This window comes from Moschus berezovskii, chromosome 17 (genome assembly GCF_049115385.1).
Source record: "Moschus berezovskii isolate FMDL1 chromosome 17, NW_MosBer_1.0, whole genome shotgun sequence".
In the NCBI taxonomy this organism is placed as follows: Eukaryota; Metazoa; Chordata; class Mammalia; order Artiodactyla; family Moschidae; genus Moschus; species Moschus berezovskii.
In genome coordinates, this window is record NC_142476.1 from 15651686 (window position 1) to 15672324 (window position 20639).

The following is a 20639-nucleotide window of genomic DNA, read 5'->3' on the forward strand; positions in this document are numbered from 1 at the left end:
GGAGATTCCTCAAAAAACTGGAAATAGAACTGCCATATGATCCAGCGATCGCACTCCTGGGCATACACACCGAGGAAACCAGAATTGAAAGAGACACGTGTACTCCAATGTTCATTGCAGCACTGTTTATAATAGCCAGGACATGGAAGCAACCTAGATGTCCATCTGCAGACGAATGGATAAGAAAGCTTTGGTACATATACACAATGGAGTATTATTCAGCCATTAAAAAGAATACATTTGAATCAGTTCTAATGAGGTGGATGAAACTGGAGCCTATTATACAGAGTGAAGTAAGCCAGAAAGAAAAACACCAATACAGTATACTAACACGTATATATGGAATTTAGAAAGATGCAAATGATAACCCTGTATACGAGACAGCAAAAGAGACACAGATGTATAGAACAGTCTTTGGGACTCTATGGGAGAGGGTGAGGGTGGGATGATTTGGGAGAATGGCATTGAAACACATATGTTGTCATATGTGAAACGAATCACTAGTTCAGGGTCAATGCATGTTATAGGATGCTCGGGGCTGGCATGCGGGGATGACCCAGAGGGAGGATAAAGGGAGGAGGGAGGTGGGAGGGGGGTTCAGGAGGGGGAACTTATGTAAACCCGGGACAAATTCATATCAATGTATGGCAAAACCAACCAATATAATATTGTAAAATAATTTGCCTCCAATAAAAAATAAATTAATTACATAAATAAAAATAAAATAAAATAAAATGTACATGCAAAAAAATAAAATAAAATAAAAAATCATACAGATTAACTTATGTGCAAAACAGAAATAGACCCTCCTACATAGAAACCAAAGCTGTGGTTACCAAAGGAGATAGAGCTGGGGAGAGATAAACTAGGAGACTGGGATTAACATATACACACTACTATATGTAGAATAAACGACAGGACGTAATTATATATAGTACTGGGAACTGTATTTAATGTCTGATAATAACCCACAGTGGAAAAGAAATCTGAAAAAAAAATATATAGTGGCTTAGCAGTAAAGAAATCTGCCTGCCAGTGCAGGAGATGTGGGTTTGATCCCTGGGTCTTGGAGAAGGAAATGGCAACCCATTCCGGTATTCTTGTCTGGAGAATCCCATGGACAGAGGAGCCTGGTGGGCTATAGTCCGTGGGGTCACAAAAGAGTCAGACACGACTTCGTGAACAACAACAATATATATATGCTGCTGCTGCTAAGTCGCTTCAGTCGTGTCCGATTCTGTGCGACCCCATAGACGGCAGCCCACCAGGCTCCTCTGTCCCTGGGATTCTCCAGGCAAGAATATTGGAGTGGGTTGCCATTTCCTTCTCCAATGCATGAAAGTGAAAAGTGAAAGTGAAGTCGCTCAGTCGTGCCCGACTCTTAGCGACCCCAGGGACTGCAGCCTACCAGTCTCCTCCGCCCATGGGATTTTCCAGGCAAGAGTACTGGAGTGGGGTGCCATCGCCTTCTCCGATATATATGCACACACATGCATATATATATTATATAATGTATGTATGTATACATACTATCTGAATCACTTTGCTGTATACCTGAAACAACACTGTAAATTAACTATACTTCTATTTAAAAAGGTTAATTAAAAAGTTGCACCAACATTGGTGATGCAGATGCTAGACTTTTCTACTTAAGCTGAGGTTTTGGTGATATATGACAGAAATCAAACCAATATTATACAGCAATTATCCTTCAATTAAAAATAAATTAAAAAAACATAAAAAGGCAAAAAAAAAGATGGGATTTATCTTGTTAAAGAGAGTTCAGTACAAATACTCCACAGGGCTAACATGGCAGCATTCTCACATAAGACACTGTATGTACAGCTTGCTCAAAGATGCAGATCTGACTTGCTGGGCTGGTCAGTAAGTAACTTCCTGTGTGGCTGGTGCATCCACAGGGAATTCTTCATTTATTCATGCCTGCACGCCTGATGGAAAGCCCTGAACCAGGCTCTGGAAGCGAGTGAACAGCCAGATTACTTAGACGTCTTTTCCAAACTTGAAATATTACCGTCGACGGCCACCATTGTCTTCTTACCTGTCCAGCTTCTCCTCTGTGATTTTTTTCAGTTTGTAGTTTTTTTAAAGTCAAAGTGAAAGTTGCTCTGTCGTGTCTGACTCTTTGAGACACCATGGACTGTAGCCCACCAGCTTCCTCTGTCCATGGGATTCTCCAGGCAGGAATACTGGAGTTAGCAGTCATCCCCTTTTCCAGGGGATCTTCCCTACCCAGGGATCAAACCCAGGTGTCCTGCATTGCAGGAGGATTCTTTACCTTTTGAGCCACCAGGGAAGCCTGTAGGATTTTAAAGTCAGCTATACTTTTTTCCTTTAAGCAAGAGCTCTTTCTGTCCTTCCCACATAAGCCTCTGTTGAGAAGTTGTAACTCTGATGGCATATAAACACAAAGAGAAAATCTTCTGAAAAACTCCAAACGCAGATACCCAGAGACACCATCTTCTTGGACAAACACTTAAAAACAATATTAAAAACAGAGGGAAAGCCAAAGATTAAGACATTACTAGATACAGAGCTATGACAGCTTAGTAGCTGGGACGTCCAATGGCAACTCACATAAATCTTGGGCACTTTGGGATTTTGCTGGTGGCAGGTACAGACAATGCTCATTCATTATTTGTTCACTTATGCAGAAAATACTGTGATTTTATTGTACACTAGGCCTGTTCTAGGTGAGAGATTTTTCAGTGAAATGAAAAGAGAGCAAAGTTCTCGTCCCATATCCTCAGAGACCATGTGACTTGTCAGGGAGGGATAAATAGCGAAGAGACGGAAATGGGTAGAACAGTAGGATGAGGGGGAAGTCAAGATGGGCTGCTGTCCCAGTGCATGGCAAGGGTTTCAAGGAAGGAGTGACAGTTATTTCAGAGGCGGTGACATCTGAGGATGGGCTGCTGTGTTTGGCAATGTGGTCACTGGTGACCCTGATACAAGCTCATCCATGGGGCAGGGCAGGGAAAAGCCAGATCAGTTTGATTTCAAAGGAATGGGAAGAGGGGAAGGGGAGGAAGAGAAGATTAAACTCTTTATGGGTGTGTTGCTGAAAGGTGTACTAAGGAATGGGATGGTACTTGGAGATGGGGCCACAACGGGCAATTCCATGTGACAGAAATACAGCAACACATTTGGTGCTGTTGGAAAGGATCTGGTATAGGGGGAAGCTGACGGTGCTCAAGGGGGAGGGCAGTGATGGCCTCAAATGGCTGAGGAGCATGGCTTGCTACCAAACATATATAAGAAGTCATGTTATTAAGTTTTGGAGCATATATCCAAATATATAAGCATATATTTAAAATTTGTTTTTATATGCTACTTTATTTTTTTTACATTATACAAAAGATTTTATTTATTTAATTGGAGGATAATCACTTTACAGTGTTGCTTTGGTTTCTGCCAACATCAACACGAATCGGTTGTAGGTATGTCTCCTCCCTCTTGAACCCCCCTCCTCCCCCCGCAACCCCCTTCCACCCTTCTAGGCTGAGCTCCAGGTTGAGCTCCTTGTATCATACAGTAAGTTTCTACTGGCTATCTATTTTGCATATGGTAATATACATGTTTTAATGCTACTCTCTCAATTCGTCCCACCTTCTCCTTCCCCTGCTGTGTCCATAAGTCTGTTCTCTATTTCTGAACCTCTATTCCTGCCCTGCAAATAGGTTCATCAGTACCATTTTTCTAGATTCCTTATGTATGCATTAATATACGATACTCGTCTCTTTTTGACTTACTTCAATCTCTAGGGCTTCAGGTTCATCCACCTCACTAGAACTGACTCAAATTCATTCCTTTTTATGGCTGAGTAATATTCCATTGTATATACGTATCACAACTTCTTTACCCATTCACCTGTCCGTGGAGATCTAGGTTGCTTCCATGTCCTTGCTGTAGTAACTAGTGCTGCAATGAGCGTTGGGGTGCCTCTGTCTTTTTCAATTATGGTTTCCTCAGGGTATATGCCCAGTAGTGGGATTATGGTAGTTTTATTCCTCGTTTTTAAAGAAATCTCCATACTGGTCTCCATAGTGTCTGTATCAGCTTACATTTCCACCAACAGGGCAAGAGGTTTCCCTCTTCTCCATACCCTCTCTAGCATATATACATTTCACATGGAAAGTTCTAATTAAATCTTCAGAGGAAAAAACTACATAAATATAAGGCTATTTTCTCTCCATACCCCACAGACAGTCTTACACACATGCCACTTTTTAAAATGTTCTTAAATTCTTTTATTTCATGTATTTATATACCTTCCTTGTAGATTTCCATTCCATTTTGTTCCACACAGTCATTTTAAAACTACTGACTCTAACTTCATTCTCACTGACATTTCCCCCATACATTCTCGAGTTTATTTTAAAATGTATCTTTCTATATTATGCACACAAACATACCACCTACGCTCCTTGAAGTGTGTGTACTGTACTTGGAGGTTCTTACCTTCAGACAAGGTCACGTCTGACACTGATTTATCAAAAAGCAGTTGAAAGGAAAGAGCTTGGTCTTTTAGGTCAGAGAATCCCAGTGTTCCTTTTAACTTGCTTTTCTGTCTCTGGAAGTGTTTTGACCTTAAGCAGCACTGTATAAAGAGCAAGGACTTGAAATGTAACGCTAGAGGTGAGTTAGTTCAAAGGTTCTTCAAATGCTCCTGGAGGTTACCTTTGTTACATGTAATGTCACATAAGCAAAAAATACTCAGAAAGAGGAACAGCCACATTTCAATTTTTATTTGTGGACGTTGGATTGCTTTTTAACCACAGGTTACTCCCATGACTTTCTCGAATCCATGACTGAAGGACAAACCATGTGCATCTCTCCATTGGTACAAACTAAAACCTTTCACTACCTTATAGGAAGAGTGAGAAAGGCACCTACTTTTTCTGTAGTTTCTGTGTGAAACGATGCAGTTTCCAGTGAATGGCAAACTGAAAACACGGCCCCAGGTTGCACAGACCAAAGACCGCAGACGCCAGGCACTGCAGCTTTTCCCAGAAGACACGTCCTTTGGCAGACATTTTTGCTAAATTATGAGGCTGAAACTATTTGCACAAGAAACATCATTCTGTGACTGGCTAATATAATACAACAAAACGGTGATTTCAACTTGAGCCACTATGAACGGTGGTTAAGGGGGTTCTTCCTTCGGTTTCAGCATGGTCCTGGTCGTGAATTGATGTCTCCAGGTACATCAGAAGAACACTCAGGGGCAAGTGTCTCGTTCACGGTGTGTGGGTCTCTTCCTCCAGAGGCAGGGTGGTCCTAGATCAGCCTCTCTGCTGCAGGGGCATCCATCACGCTCCACATCTCCATGCGAGAGCCGTCCTTTTCCTGACGGCTCGGGCTGTAGGAGCCCTGGGTTGCCCTTTTGTTGGAGGCGAGAACAGAAGCCACCACTGCCAGAAAGAGGATCGGCAACAAGGCTAAGGTCACTGAACCAATGGCGGTGAAGACGTCCGACAGCAAGCCATCTGCCAACTGTGAGGATGGAGATAGTCGTGATGTGAGTTACAGAGCAAAGGAGAAGCCAGGACAAGCAACTACTCTGGAATGAAAGTCAAGCAGAGCACAGGGGCCTCCCTGTGCCTAAGACTAGATACGGAGGGACATTCAGGGGTTCTTATTCGCAGATGATGAGAATGGGACATGTCTCTAGTGTTCAGGGTCTGGAGTCAGGAAGCGAGGCACAGTGTCTACGGAGTTTGCCGTGTGTCTTAGTCTCAGTGACTGAGATCATCATCCGACATCAAGGCCGAAGGATGAAGCCACACAGAGCCACGCACACGTGCTCGGTCACTCGGTCTTGTCCCACTCTTTGCTACCCCGTGGGCTGCAGCCCGTTGGACTCCTCTGTCCATGGGATTTCCCAGGCAAGGATACTGGAGTGGGTTGCCATTTCCTCCTCCAGGAGATCTTCCCGACTCAGGGGTCAAACCTGTGTCTCCTGGGTCTCCTGCATTGCAGGCAGATTACCACTGCACCACCTGGGAAGCCCAAACCCACATGGATATTTGTAAAATAGTTTTGCAACTATAGGGGATTCGACTGTTTACAGTCTTTTGACTCCCGTGCAAAAAGTTCTGATTTTGCACTGAAAGAATGGTTGTTTTACAGCCTTTCTTGGGAAATGAAGCAAATTAAATCAGTTGGGCCTCATGGGAAAGATCCAAGACAAAGGATGGCCTGCAAGGCTCTGGTTTCCACCCTCACCGCTTTGACTTGGATTTGATGTGACAATTGAATGGTTGTGAACACACTCGTGCTCCATGTGAAGCCAGACCTCAAGAAACAGGAAACTGCAGGAAGAGCCCCTCTTGGAGGAGCTGGGTACTGGACTCTCAAAGGCGGGCCTTGGACAGAGGGGTCTCTCTGATGTTGACTGCAATGTGTTTGCCAAGCACTTTCTGTCAGTGGGTAAAAGAAACTGATTGGGTTGCACAGAAATATTAAAGACAAGACACAGTTGCTATTTGAATTTTTAACAGGCTTGCAAAGAAATATTTCTGTCAGGGTAGTAAAGCAGAAGTAGACTACCTTCTCATTTAGCTTTCCCCGGGACCCATCCCCTGTCACCTAAGCAAGTTACTATTATAGATGTAATCTGTCACTTTAGTGTCCTAGGGGATTTCTAACACTTTTGCTTTCCTTTGGGCGTGTGTGTGTATGTTTTGTTGTTGTTGTTCACTGTGCTTTGGTTACAATCATTATATGGTCAGTATATTCCTATAATACTGTATCTCTTCATAACACTGTCTTGTATTCACTTGTTCAAATGTGGTTCATTAGTTTCTCCAATCCTCAATACTTATTGACTGTCTGCTATAAACATTGAACTGAGCTAGTAAATAAAAATAAAAGCTAAGCCAAAATTTGATATCTGGAGCTAAGACTATGGATGTGGCAAATGGAGGACACACATGTACACACGTGCACATACACACAGATAATCGTATCACATACACACGTTACGATACCGTCCTAAATGATCTCCACGGGGTGTAGGTAGAGGAACAGTGGAAGGATGCATGTGATTACCTTTTGAAGGATAAATGAGCATTCAAATATTTCAAGCAGGAAATTCTACTTGGATGAAACAATTTGAAATAAAAAGGGCAAGGGTATACAAAAGTCCTTAGAGTTTGGAGAAACAGGAAGAAATCTGATGTGACCAAAGGTATTGCCCATGAATGTGTACATTTGAGCAGTAAAGGATTTAACAAGTTGGTGAGAGATGGGACTCTAAAGTAGATGAATCTTAACCAGAAATCTGAAAGCCACACTAAAATTCAGTCTTGGTCCTGAGGTCAATGAGAGCCTGTGAAGGTGTTTGAGTAGGAGCATAATATGATCAGATCTGTGTTTTATTAACTTGGCTCTGGTAGCAGGGTGGAGGGTGATGGGCGTGAAGGTGGGGCTGGAGATAGAGGAAATAGGAGTTTATTGTCGAGATGAGATAATTTGGGGCTAAGTTTACCAGCGGAGTGAGACTCTCTCCAGGAAAGAATACTGGAATGGGTGGCCATTCCCTTCTGCAGGGGATCTTCCCAACACAGGGATCGAACCCAAGTTTCATGCATTTCAGGCAAATTCTTTACCCTCTGAGCCACCAGGAAATCCCACATTCACTGGGAGAAGATACACAGGAACAGAAAAAGGAAGACTCTGGTTCAGGTTGGGGAAGGTGAGTGTCGGTTTCCCAGACAACGTTCAGGTGTGCGGTGCTTTTAGAGAGAAAGAAATAACTGCTCCCTTCTCTCCGCATTATTGTCTAGAATTCTGGATCTCAGCAGCTTTCCCAGTTACTGGAGAAAAGCAAGTAGAGTTTCACTGAAACCAGTTGCTCTTGAGAAAAATTATTCACCTCAGCTTGAGGGCCAGTCCTCTGGCCACCGGGTGGGGCAGTGACATCCTTTATCAGTGACAATGGCCACGGACTACCGGGAAAGATGAGGACGTGGCCTTGAAGCCCAAGATCTGGGACTCGGAAGGGCAGATGGAGCCTCCAGCGTTCTCTGGGGCCCTCTCGATCACGCAGCACTCTCGTTCCTGGCTGCTGAATTCTCCACATCTAGCCAGTAAGCAATGGCAGCCCACTCCAGCACTCTTGCCTGGAGAATCCCAGGGACGGAGGAACCTGGTGGGCTGCCGTCTGTGGGGTCGCACAGAGTCGGACACGACTGAAGCGACTTAGCAGCAGCAGTAGCAGCCAGTAAGCAGCATGGTCTCTGGGAGTAAATGGCCGCTCTGCTGGTGAGGGAGTTTGGAGCGGCCACACCCACATGGAGAAGGGAGAAATCCCTCGGTTTGCCTCTGTTTTCTCAACTTTTCTAGCCTCGTCCCATTTGGCCCGAGAAGGACTGCACTGGGAAGCCGACGCCGCCCAGACCCTCTCACCCACCGCCCTGCAGCCAGAGGGAGGGGGCATGGCGGGTGTAGGCGCGGAGCTCTCGGTGGAACCCCAGTTCTGGACGAACCAGAGGACTGGTCCGCTCCGCTCGTCTCAGGGCCTGTGGGGAACCAGGGCTCTTCTCCCTAGAGGCTCTGTGCTCTCAGCAACGTGGACAGCACAAGGGCCAGCTCTGGGCCGGGAGCAGCCCCCGACCCAGCCCGCCGGTGGTGTGTGGAGCCGGGAAGGCCCAGCCTGTCCTCTCAGGGACCTGCACCCGCCAGTGTGATCAGCACGTCCTTCCCCACTGCAGACTCAGGTTTATCACCTGCGACGCTGGATCCAAGCGTTGACACCTAGGGACCAGGGTCAGGAGACACAACGGATGGAAAAGCCAAAGAGAGGGTCCCCGAGGGGGCGCTCAGCACACGGGGACGTGAGCCCAGTGGAGGAGTGGTTGCCACCTCCCTCACTTTACTTCACTCTGAAGGCGAACGGGAACTCCCCTGATGCCTCGGGGTGTGGCCCGGGAGCCGACCTACAAACCTAAGATTGCAATTCCGAGCTCCAGATAAAGCGCTGGCTGAAAGGCTGCCTAACCAAATCAGATAAGACTCACTAAACTCGGGAGGGGAGCTGAGGGCGTTGGGGTTTGAAACTGCCTCTGGAAGGCCCTTTGCTTTTGGATTCCCATGGTGGAAAGGCCTTATTAGCTCTGCTGTTCTTCAGCTGGGCTTAAAATACACAGCCCCAGAATGGATCCTTTGATAATGGAAACTGCTGGGACACGGGGACGGACAAGGCCACCAAGTGTGGACCATCCTGGAAACAGCGGGAGTGCCAGACCAGGCCTGTTTCAGTGGGTTGAACTTCTAACGCTGTGCTTTTGAATAACCTTTCTCAGAAAAGACAGATTCCAAACTAACTAAAACTTTCATGTAAAATTACTTTTTACATGGCTTATGCTGCAACCTGTATTGTTATGCTAATATCCTGTTTATGAAATGTACATCCTCTTTATGAAATGTATGAGACGTACATCTTTATATGAAATGCACATTTTATATGTGATCAAATTAAACGGTGACGAGAATAAAATAAATCAGTGCTTAATTTTTTTTTCCCTATAGAGGATTCATTCTGAAACCCCGACTGGTTATGGCTGAATGAGACCCAAGGAAGGGTGCACGCGGGCCTTTTGAGAGAACCGGCCAAAACTTCCTTTGAACTGTCTCTCCTGGGGCTAGGCTGAAACACAGTGGAAACATCAGAAGCTTTTCCCCTGGAATTCCAGAAGAGGAATTCTAACTGTGACTCTTCTGAGGGGAGGCTGGAAACAGAATGTGCTCGCTAAACAACCAGAAGTGGGTTTGAATCCAGTTTTGCCACTATGGCCTCCGCGCGTCTCTGCTGTCTGCCTACCTGTGAAGCGGGGCTGACAGTTGTGTGTCTGAGACTCGCTCCACGGCACAGAAAACATGCAGAGCTTCTCCGAGGGCAGGCCCAGAAGGGAGCTCAGTCCTGCAGTCACCCCTGTCTATCACTCCCCAGAGTGACCCTTCCCGGCTGATTTCCCAGGTCCTGCCTGGGTGTCAGATCAGCCATCAGATGCCTCCCACTCTGCTGCCATGTCAGGATGCAGTGCCCAGCCTAGGAGCCGGGGGGCGGGGGTGCGCCGTGGGCGCTGTCTTGGAGCTGGCTGGGGCCCAAGCCGTCTGGCCAGTGGGACCCACCACCCCCTGGCTCGCTGACTGCTGGACAGTTCATCTGACTCTGAAAACACAGGATAAACTGGATTTTCTGGAAAGGAAAAGAAACAAGACTACTGTCCTCAGCCCCAGAATCTGCCTGTCATGATATTTAGGGCCCATACAGAAAATGGGAAAACAATAAACACAGAGGGTGGAGCCTGGAAAAAAACGGGGTATTTTAGGAGACTTGACCTCCTATTTCCAAGTGAAAGGTGGAGAAGATGTTAGAGCTGTGACTTGAAGTGAGGAAATTCTAGCACTAAAGTTGGGGTTACCCACCTAGGTGCATTTTTTTCTCAAGTATGTTTGTGGTTGAAAAAAGTAGAAATGATGGGACTTAGAAATTGGCTCCTGAAGAACACTAGGGTAGAGTGACTTCCCCAAATCCTTCTTAGAATTCAGTCTATGTGTCAGTTGTGTGGAAATACGTGGAAACAGTTGCTTATGGGCTATATTCCAGCTTCCTTGTGTGAGTTTCTGAAATGTGTGTGTGTGTGTGTGTGTGTGTGTGTGTGTAGCGTTATACAAGTACATAATGATACATCAGGTGCTATTATAACCGTTATTAATTAATGGGAAAAACACTTTAAGGATGCTATGTTTTTTACAAAGCCAGTTGTAATATTTACCTTCCATCTATGTATCTAAAGTGAAACAAGGACATCTCTTTAATTCTCACCGTTCAAATTAAAAAAATAAAAAGGAAGAGAGTGCAGTCCTTGTGAATTACTATTGTAACAAGTAGGTTTTCTATTTGGTGGATCGTAAAACCCTCCCACACAGACCCGGGTCCTTGAACTCTCTCTTATCAGGGAATTGCTAGAAACAGCCGTTTCCATAGTAATATTGAATATGTGCCAGAACTCCGTTTTTAAAATGAATATTGCTGCAGTGGCCAATTTTCAACCACAAATACATGTCCACTTTACAGTTATAAGGGGGCGGGGAACAGGGGAGTGAGAGGCCGAAAGAGAGGCCTGGGCAGTGTCCAGGCCCAGGGCGTGGACCACCCAGCAGGGCTCCTGTTACCTCTTAAAAGGCTCAGGACTGGGGAGGGTGGTGGCCACGTGGCGGGGCAACCCTCTCCAGGCAGCCACCGGCATCTGGGGCCTCTCGGGGGCACCTGAGCTGAAGCCCAAGAGCATCTTCTCCTTGGCGCCCCATCTCTTCATCTGCTGCTTCTCCCAGAAAACACACAGGCTCTCAGAGGAATCGATAGAGTCTTTCAAACCAATTCTCACCAAGTAATGACAGTCCCTCACACCTCCACGGGGTGGGGCGGCCTCTCGACAGCCTGGGATGGACACTCGGAGCTACAGGAGAGGGTTCAGGGCACTGCCGCCCTGGGAGAGCTATCCTGGGGAACTTCAGACATGACTTCCATATCAGGCCCTATTGAAGACCGTGGAATAGCTCCTGCGGAAGTTTGGTGTGAGTCCATGGCTGACAGGGGGCTTCCCAGATGGCGTTAGTGGTAAAGAACATGCCTGCCAATGCAGGAGACAGAAGAGACGCAAGTTCAGTCCCTGGGTTGGGAAGATCCCCTGGAGGAGGGCATGGCAACCCACTCCAGTATCCTTGCCTGGAGAATCCCATGGACAGAGGAGCCTGGTGGGCTACAGTCCACAGGGTCACAAAGAGTTGGACATGACTGAGCGTCTAAGCACAGCACAGCACATCCTTATGCTGAGATCTGAGGGGTGCTGTGACAGTGGTCGGAAAGGGACACAGTTATTCCTGCCTTCAGAACACGGTCCTTGAACACATCCTCCGAGTGAGCCCAGCGGCACCTAGAGTTCGGTGGGGAGCCGCCCCGCCCCGTCCATCCAGGGCTGGGTCTGGAATCCTCCGGACGTCCCAGTCTCATTCTGGTTTCAGCAGAAGCATCGATGCAGCTAGGAGTCTGCAGACCTTGCTTTCACATTTCTCTCTCCTTGAGCAGGTGGTTTCAGTGATATAATTGTTTTCCTTGGAGCGCAAGTCCTTGTGAGTAAAACTTCTGTCTCTCTCTGCCTCATATAAGAACCAAATCCCAGTGGCCCCAACTCTGTTTTCATGATGTTGCCACAAGTTTGCTGCGTGCAGATAATCGTGGCCCTTTCTCGGGTCGGAGAAAGGGGTCACCAGATGCTGTAGGTAAGGAAACGTCTAGCTGGTAGGTGGGGATCGTTGCTTCCTGTCGCCTTCGCTGGTCGCCCTCGCTGACTGCTGCCAGCTTCATCTCTCCCCGGCATGTCGTGCCCCATGACACCTACACAGGTCAGGAGCTCCATCAAGAGGCAGCCCCATCGTCTGCGTCCCCCGCACCTGGACTGGCCTCTGTCCCCCCAGGGACCCCATGGTGAGCGCCACTGGGCAGAAGGGCTTGCCCAGCACACAGAGCTTCCCTCCTGGCATTCCAGCAGGAGGACATCCTCAGCCTGCGTCCCGCGGAGGACGAGGTGGCCGCACTCTGACTCTGCTGAAGGGTGGGTGCACCTCGGAGGGGCTGCGGGCAGACCCAAGGGGGCAGATCGGGAACCAGGTGGTCAAGGGGCGAAGGGGCCGTGAAGACACTTGCTGACTCTTCCTTTCTGCAGAATCAACCACAAACAACTCGTCTGCTTCCAGCTTCTCCTGTCCCTGGAGCCCAGACGGGAGTGCCATCAGGCAGAGCTACTAAGCCCAGGCACCACCACTACTGAGCCTGTGCTCTGGGGCCCGCGCTCCACGGCAAGAGCAGCCACCGCAGTGAGGCGCCCTCGCGGCGAGGGAGAGGAGCCGCCACTCCTCGCGACTAGAGGACGCCACGTGCAAAGCGAAGACCCAGTGCAGCCAAAAATAAATAAATGCTTTTTATAAACCTCTTTTTTTTAAATTTGCTTCCATCTCCTGGTCAAGGTCATCATCAGCTGCGGCCTCGCTAGCACCTCGCTCTCCGGCAAAGTGGCATTCTTGATCAGCCCTTTTTTGAATAGGAACCTCCTCCCCGACCCCTTCTGCAGACCCCTCCTCTGTTCAGAGCACCCTTGGGCTTGGCTGCCCTCTGCATTGCCCCTGGGGACCCTTCGGGGCCCCCCTCCTGGGGTCTGTGACTCTCTCAGCACAGCCCGGGGCTTCAGCAGCGTTGAGAAGCCCTGCGACCCCGCCTGCCCTGCGTGACCTGCCCCGTGCACTTGAACGTGCTGCCCTGATCACGGGCCCCTCCACCCCTCCCCTCAGAGCTGCAAGGATGGGAATCTGTTTCCTCTGGAACTTTCCAACATGCAAAGGCGTGCTTTGCACAGAGTGGCTGATCGGCCGTTCCCGATTCAGCCGCGCGTGGTGTTCCGTCCTTCCCGGCGGTGGGAAGGCGTCCCTGCAGCCGGGGCTCTGCCGGCGGGGGCCTCGCGCGCTCGCTCAGGCACGGGCGGGTTCCGAACCGTTCGCGGTGCAGGCGGCTCACTGGGGCCCGGGCACACGGAACCCACAGGCGCGGGCGCCGTCTTGCCGAGCTGCCGGTGGGGTGACGGTGCTGGGCGGGGGCGACACGGACCCCCGCGGCTCCCGTGAGGGGCTCCGGTAGAGGCCCGCAGCCGGGAAAGGGAGAGGGGGAGGCGGGGGCTTCCTGCCGTCTCCCAGTTTTCCTCAAGGGAGCTGCGAGGAGAACGAGGTAAGGAAAGGCGCTGAAAGCAGAAGGAAAGAGATCCTTCGAGGGGCGCGGGCGGCAGCCTCTCCTGCTCGCCTGGGAGGCTGGCGGGGGCGCGCGTCTTGCTTCTGCAGAGCCGCGCGTGAGAGAAGCAGCCGGCACGTGGCAGGAAGATGTCGCCCGGCTGGGCCTGGAACCCAACCCGATGCTGCTCCTGGAAGCTTCTCTCCCCCCGCTCAGCGAAGCGGAAGCCAGAATCGCCAGAGCAATTTCTGTGTATTCTCTGTGGGCTCTTTCCCAGCACGTCTGACCGACACCTCTTATCAGAATCGCATCAGCCTCACATGCCAGGAGTCCTCTACTGACCAGGGTTTTGTAGGACCCAGAAGGACTTAAATTTCTTTCTACCCCTTCGTTTTGCTATGGTCTATAGATTTTTAGAGGGTGACTGATAAGTATGCCAGTAGATTTTACACAGCATTTCAAAAGCAAGAGAATATCTAGCAAAGGAGTTAAAAGGGCCTGAGACTTTTGAGATTAATCGATACTAAAATGACAACTAACAACTAAATGCAATGGACGGTATCCTGGATCAAAATAAATAAATCTAAAGGACAACTGGGGCCAGTTAGAGAAATCTGAACATGGGTAGTATATGAGATGGTCAATTTCTTGACCGCTTACTCGTATATGGGCTTCTCAGATGGCGCAGTGGTAAAGAATCCACTTGCCAATGCAGGAGACGCAACAGATTCGGGTTCAATCCCTGTGTCAGGAAGATACCCTGAAGGAAGAAATGGCAACCCACTCCAGTCAGTATTCTTGCCTAAAAAGTTCCATGAACTGAGGAGCCTGGTGGGCTACAGCCCATGGGGTCACAAAGAGTCAGACATGACTGAACGACAGAGCACTCACATTAGTATGCAGTTGCAGAAGGAAGTCCCATTTCTTTGGAGACATTTGCTGAAATATTTAGTGGCAAACATAGAGTCACAAAGAGCTGGACATGACTGAAATGACTTAGCATGCAAACAAAATGTTATAACATCTGCAGCCTACACTCTAAAGAAGGAGCAAAAACATACATATCCAGAGGCAAGAAAGGGAGCAGAATACTGAAACAGTCGCTGTAATCGGGTGAAGGGTGTGCATGTATTCACTGCATTATTTGTGTGTTTTTTTCTGATTTTCTTTAACTTTCATTTTCCCCCCAAAATCACAGAAAAGTAATATTTAAAAAATGATGGTTATGGTGAAAATAATTCCTCTAAACCCCCAGTTTGCAGATCTTGCTTCTTTCACTTTTTGTTCCTCTGCTACTTCAGGTCTTGTTGATTTCTCTCTCTGCTATAATTTTACTGCCCAGTAAATCTTGTTCCCATCAATGGTTTTATCTCCCCTGCCAGACACTGAGACATTCACGGATCACATCACACACCAGTTTCATCACGGAATTGGCCTTAACCACCCCCTGCTGGAACCTAACACAGTGCCAGGCACATGGTGGGCATTCTCACCATCTCCTGGCACCGTCCTTCTTGACCTAAAAGCTGTTGTTGTTTTTCAGTCACTAAGTAACGTTTGACTCTTTCCGGCCCCATGGACTGTGGCACGCCAGGCTCCCCTGTCCTCCACCGTGTCACGTGCTCAGATTCACGTCCACTGAGTCAGTGATGCCGTCTGAAAGCTGTACCTTGGCCCTCTCCTCACTCAGATTATGTCCTTCTTACCGACTTTCTTCAGTTCGTGAAAAGCTGCTGCTGATTCATTCTCACATTAGGCAGGAAGAGGGGGTGCTGAAGCCCTACATGCTGATGGCTTATCACATGTCCTTTCTTTTTTGGCAGAGGTAATCTAGTCTATGTCACCGTATTTATTGCCCGCAAATCAAAACCAGTTGCTAGAGTAATGAAGGTCTATGGGTTTGTGTCGGCTTAATCCATGTCAGGGGGGCTTTAGGGGCATATAAGGATAATTTGACCAGCAAAAGGAAAGCCATAAAAATGATCAAAAAGCTAACAGATATGCTGAGAACACCAAGCTTATTTTGCTGAGGATTTATGGCCAACTTATCAGAAAACTATTTGGTCCAAGTCAACATTCAAATCGCTCCCTCTGTAATTCAGCAAAGATTCCAGCCTCCCCCCGCCCGACAAAAAATAGCCTCTATAATGAGATACCCTGGAAACCCCTAACTTGCAGCACATGTAGTTTAATTTTCAACAGTTGTGAGATGGCAGTAAATCCAGCTTTGGAATAACCAGCTCCACTGATGCCTCAGACCTGCATTAAATTAATGGAGCACGAAGATGGACTGCCACGCCTCCTCTGACATACCACATCCGCCTTTATTCATCAAATGGAGCTTAAATGTCCGACCTCACCCAGATGGCACCGGGGCCAGGGCCTGCGGGGTCCCGGCAGAAGTGAGTGCCAAGTCACTGGGCTCTGCCACACGAGGTCAGCTGTGCCCCAGGCCCAGCCCTGGAGGCTGTATTTTATTGACCAGACTCAAATTGGCTTCCCCTTGTGTAGGTGATAAAGAGTGGCGTCAAGTCACCCGTGTGAAATACATCACTTTAACTCTGACAGCTTGTCATTGAAGGCCTTGTTTATATAATCTATTGTGCCATTTACTCTATTCTTATTTTAAAAAGCAAACATAGAAATAAAACCCCTACCTTCCAGTGTTTCGTGGATGGATGTCCTGTACCTTCTCTTAAATAATCTCAGAAGTAGCTATTTCTATTGTTACTGTCGGTTTACATCAACTGATCAGACTTTCAGTTTCAGAGTTGGCCTCTCAGAAGATGAAAGCTGGATCGCGTGCTTTAATGAGAAGTCTTTTGGGGCATAACTTCTCCCTTTGAAATCGTTTGAGAATTGCTATGTCTAAACAGGCAAGAAGCCTGCCATGCTGAGGTTGGCCAGATCTGAAACAAGCATTCTTAAATCTGTGAGCTTGTCACCGCTTAAAACACCAGGGTATCTTACCACCAGCAAAGATAGAAATCTTCATGTTGGGAAGGCTGGTTCAAATAGTATTTAGTTTCAGAACACAGAGTTGTTTCAGAAGTCAAGCGTTCAGATTCCAAACAAGACTTTTGGTAAAGTTCTATAGGTTCTAATGTTGGCACAATTAAAACACAAACATGAACACAAGAATCTTATGTCTGATATTGCTAATAGTCTGCCTAAACGCCCCCAAATGCATCTGGGGATAATGATCTGTTTACATTAGTATTGAGGCATGGACAGTCTTCCTTCTTGGAGAGACAAAAGTAAAGTCTAACAGCATTTAACTCTCAGTCTAAAAACCCTGGCTTCCTCGGTGGCTCAGTGGTAAAGAATCGACCTGTCAATGCAAGAGACCCAAGTTTGATTCCTGAGTTGAGGAGATCCCCTGAAGGAGAGCACGGCAACCCACTCTAGTATCCCTGCCTGGGGAATCCCATGGACAGAGGAACCTGGCGGGCTATAGTCCATGAGGTTACAAACAGTTCAGACATGACTGAGCAACTAAACAAAAAACAACTGAAAACCTTGCAGAACTACAGTAACCCCAGTTCAGTTCAGTTCAGTTCAGTCGCTCAGTCGTATCCGACTCTTTGCGACCCCATGAATCACAGCACGCCAGGCCTCCCTGTCCATCACCAACTCCCGGAGTTCACTCAAACTCGTGTCCACAGAGTCAGTGATGCCATCCAGTCATCTCATTCTCTGTCGTCCCTGTCTCCTCCCACCCCCAATCCCTCCCAGCATCAGACTCTTTTCCAGTGAGTCAACTCGTCACATGAGGTGGCCAAAGTATTGGAGTTTCAGCTTTAGCATCAGTCCTTCCAATGAACACCCAGGATTGATCTCCTTTAGAAAGGGCTGGTTGGATCTCCTTGCAGTCCAAAGGACTCTCAAGAGTCTTCTCCAACACCACAGTTCAAAAGCATCAATTCTTCGGCGATCAGCTTTCTTCACAGTCCAACTCTCACATCCATACATGACCACGGGAAAAACCATAGCCTTGACTAGACGGACCTTAGTTGGCAAAGTAATGTCTCTGCTTTTTAATATGCTATCTAGGTTGGTCATAACTTTCCTACCAAGGAGTAAGCGTCTTTTAATTTTCTGGCTGCAATCAGCATCTGCAGTGATTTTGGAGCCCCCCAAAATAAAGTCTGACACTGTTTCCACTGTTTCCCCATCTATTACCTCTATGTATTAATATAGTATAGAATTTAATAGCCCATTATAAAATGAGATCAGACTCTAGCTGTGATGGTTACTTTACATTTTGGGAGCTGTAAGTGTCTGGACACCTGATGCAAAGAGCCAACTCATCGGAAAAGACCCTGATGCTGGGAAAGACTGAAGGCAGGAGGAGAAGGGGGTGGCAGAGGACGAGATGGTTGGACAGCATCACCGACTCAGTGGACATGAGTTTGAGCAAGCTCATGGTGAAGACATGGAGATGGTGAAGGTCAGGGAAGCCCGGCCTGCTGCAGTCCATGGGGTCACAAAGAGGTGGACATGACTGAGCGACGGAAAAACCAAGTGTCTGGACGCAGTAATTATGGTGTCCGACAAGCCTGCGTCCCCTTTTGAAAGAACAATCGAGCAGATCCTTGCCTGAGAAGCTCTCTGCCTTCCCTCCAGAGGGCTCAAAGGACAGGTCATGCCCTCCCCTCCTGTTGCCACTAACTTCTGGTGACGTTTTAATAAAATGGAGATCAGATTGTCTGCTGCCTACCCAGTTCAGAGACCTTTTAAAGAAGAAATAAGATAACCCAGCTAATTTATTTAATTGCATTCTGGTTCAATAATTTGCTGTTAATATTCTAGGAGCGTAAAGCTTGTCTCTGGATTGTCTTTGCTGATCACTGTATTGTCTCATATTCTATGTCATATTGAAATTTTCATTATTTACATTCATTTCTGTGCCCGCCCCCTGAAGTTTGGAGTAATTGCCCAAAGAATATCCCCCTTACTAACTTGAATAATCTGAAACATACGGAAATCTTGTTTGCTAAATTCCCGAAGAGACTGAGAACTGAGAATTCGGACTGTAAACTAAGCCACTTCAGCCTCCTTGCTTCTTTTCCCAGACCCTAGACTAACACTCCTCTCCCTCCCTGTAAAGACTATTTCCCTTGAGTCTATAACTTTTCTCTTCCACCACCACTTAGATGACTTGTCCTCAGGGACATGGCTGTGTTAAGAACCCCAGGAAGCAAACCGTGATTAGTCACCAGGCTTGCGAAATCCTCCCCGGTTCTGTTTACGAGGACCGCTGCCAACCCTCCAAAGGCTGGCTCCGCACCCGTGTTCTTTTCAGGGTCACTCTGCTTGCAGAGCGCAGATTAAACACACAGCCTTGGGACTCTTTGTTGCTGTGAGGAGAAACATTTACATTCCACGGACATCGCGGGGTGTAAAAGGAAGCCATCTGCTCCGATTTAACGACTTCAGGAGTTGCTACGACTCTGAGAGGAGAAAAAGTCACAACGTGGCTCACCTCAGCCAGGCGCTCCTCCGTGAGGCAGACCTGGGGAGGAATCATGTCCATGTTGGGAGGCATTTTCACCCTGAGAGGTTCTCAGAGGTTGGGCCTCTGCCCAGTGGATTCCTTGTTCTCTTGTATTAATGTTTCTTTGCTACTGTTTTGTAGGGCTCTTTCCCCAGTCTTAGGAACCTGGAATAAACCTATTATTTCTAACATAAAGGTGACAACTAGGTCGTTGATTATTTGTGCATTCCACCCATCAATTCATCTGTTCGCTATCCAGTCCATTTTCTACAATGAGATTGGCTGTAAAATATTGATACTTCGGAACAAAAAGGTCGGGTGTGCGTGTCCAGTCACTCAGTCACGTCTAACTCTTTGCGACCCTATGGACCGTAGCTGGCCAGGCTCCTCTGCCCATGGGATTCTCCAGCAAGAATGCTGGAGTGGGATGCCATTTCCTTCTCCACTAAAAGTTGGTAAACAGGGGAAAAAGGAAAAGTAATTAAAACCTGAGGATTTAATATGTCCCTGGCCTCTGCCACGCCGTCTCAGTTTAATCTTCACAGTTGTCTAAGGATACAGAGATTGTTGCCCTTAATTAAAACATCTTTTAAGCAATTTGTCCCAAGTAATGCTTAAGCAGCAGATCTGGTATCCAAATCGTCCCGGTTTGTTCACTTATACACAGATGCATCCTGGGTGGAGCACTGTGTAGATATAACCCTAGGTTTACCCTGAATGTCAACCAAGTTCCCCTTATTCGACATATTTACCCACTGAGAGATGAGTAATAATAGTTATTTTATATTCAGATCCCTTGCTGTGGACAGTGCTTACATTCAGCAGCGCTTCTCTGCTTACTGGTGTTGGTCTAATGTTTTAGGACTTTGCACGACAGAATAAGCTCCGACAAAGTAGGCTGATGGGTGGAAGCGTTTTGTCTGAGTTCTAGGGAGGTGCCTGGCACACAGTGGCTATCTGGGAGCAAAGCTGTCTCTCTAAACAGTGCCTGCATAGATGCTGAAAAATTCAGCGGAAGAACAAAGAAAGGGACCCCTAATTCACGACTTTCAATCCTATGCTTTTAACAGCCCAGCATGTCTACCAAGAAACAAAGCAACGCAGAAACATCTCCCAGGGTTGTTGCTTGTACGAAGCAGCCCTGTGCTACCCTCCAGTTTTCACACAATGTTATCAGGCAATGAGTAAGAAGGTAGCTGTTTCCTCACTTTGCAGTGTCAGAAAACAAGGTATCAAGCCAACAACTGCCTTGGGAGGTGCAGCACTCAGATCGCAGCCAGGTATTGCTTCCAACTGTAAATATTAACAGCGAAGGAGAGGAGGCCATCTCCTCTGGCT

At 47.5% G+C, this 20639-nt stretch overlaps 1 protein-coding gene across 1 annotated transcript in view; it reads right to left on the reverse strand.

The window, feature by feature from the left end:
• Window positions 1-5127: 5127 nt before the first annotated feature.
• The window catches only part of CRB1 (crumbs cell polarity complex component 1), a 141405-nt gene continuing 125893 nt past the window's right edge, over window positions 5128-20639 (reverse strand). The window contains exon 11 of the mRNA XM_088845225.1: window positions 5128-5514. Within this exon, the coding sequence (XP_088701351.1) occupies window positions 5299-5514 (216 nt within the window). The 3' untranslated portion in view covers window positions 5128-5298. The remainder of the gene's footprint in view (window positions 5515-20639) is intronic.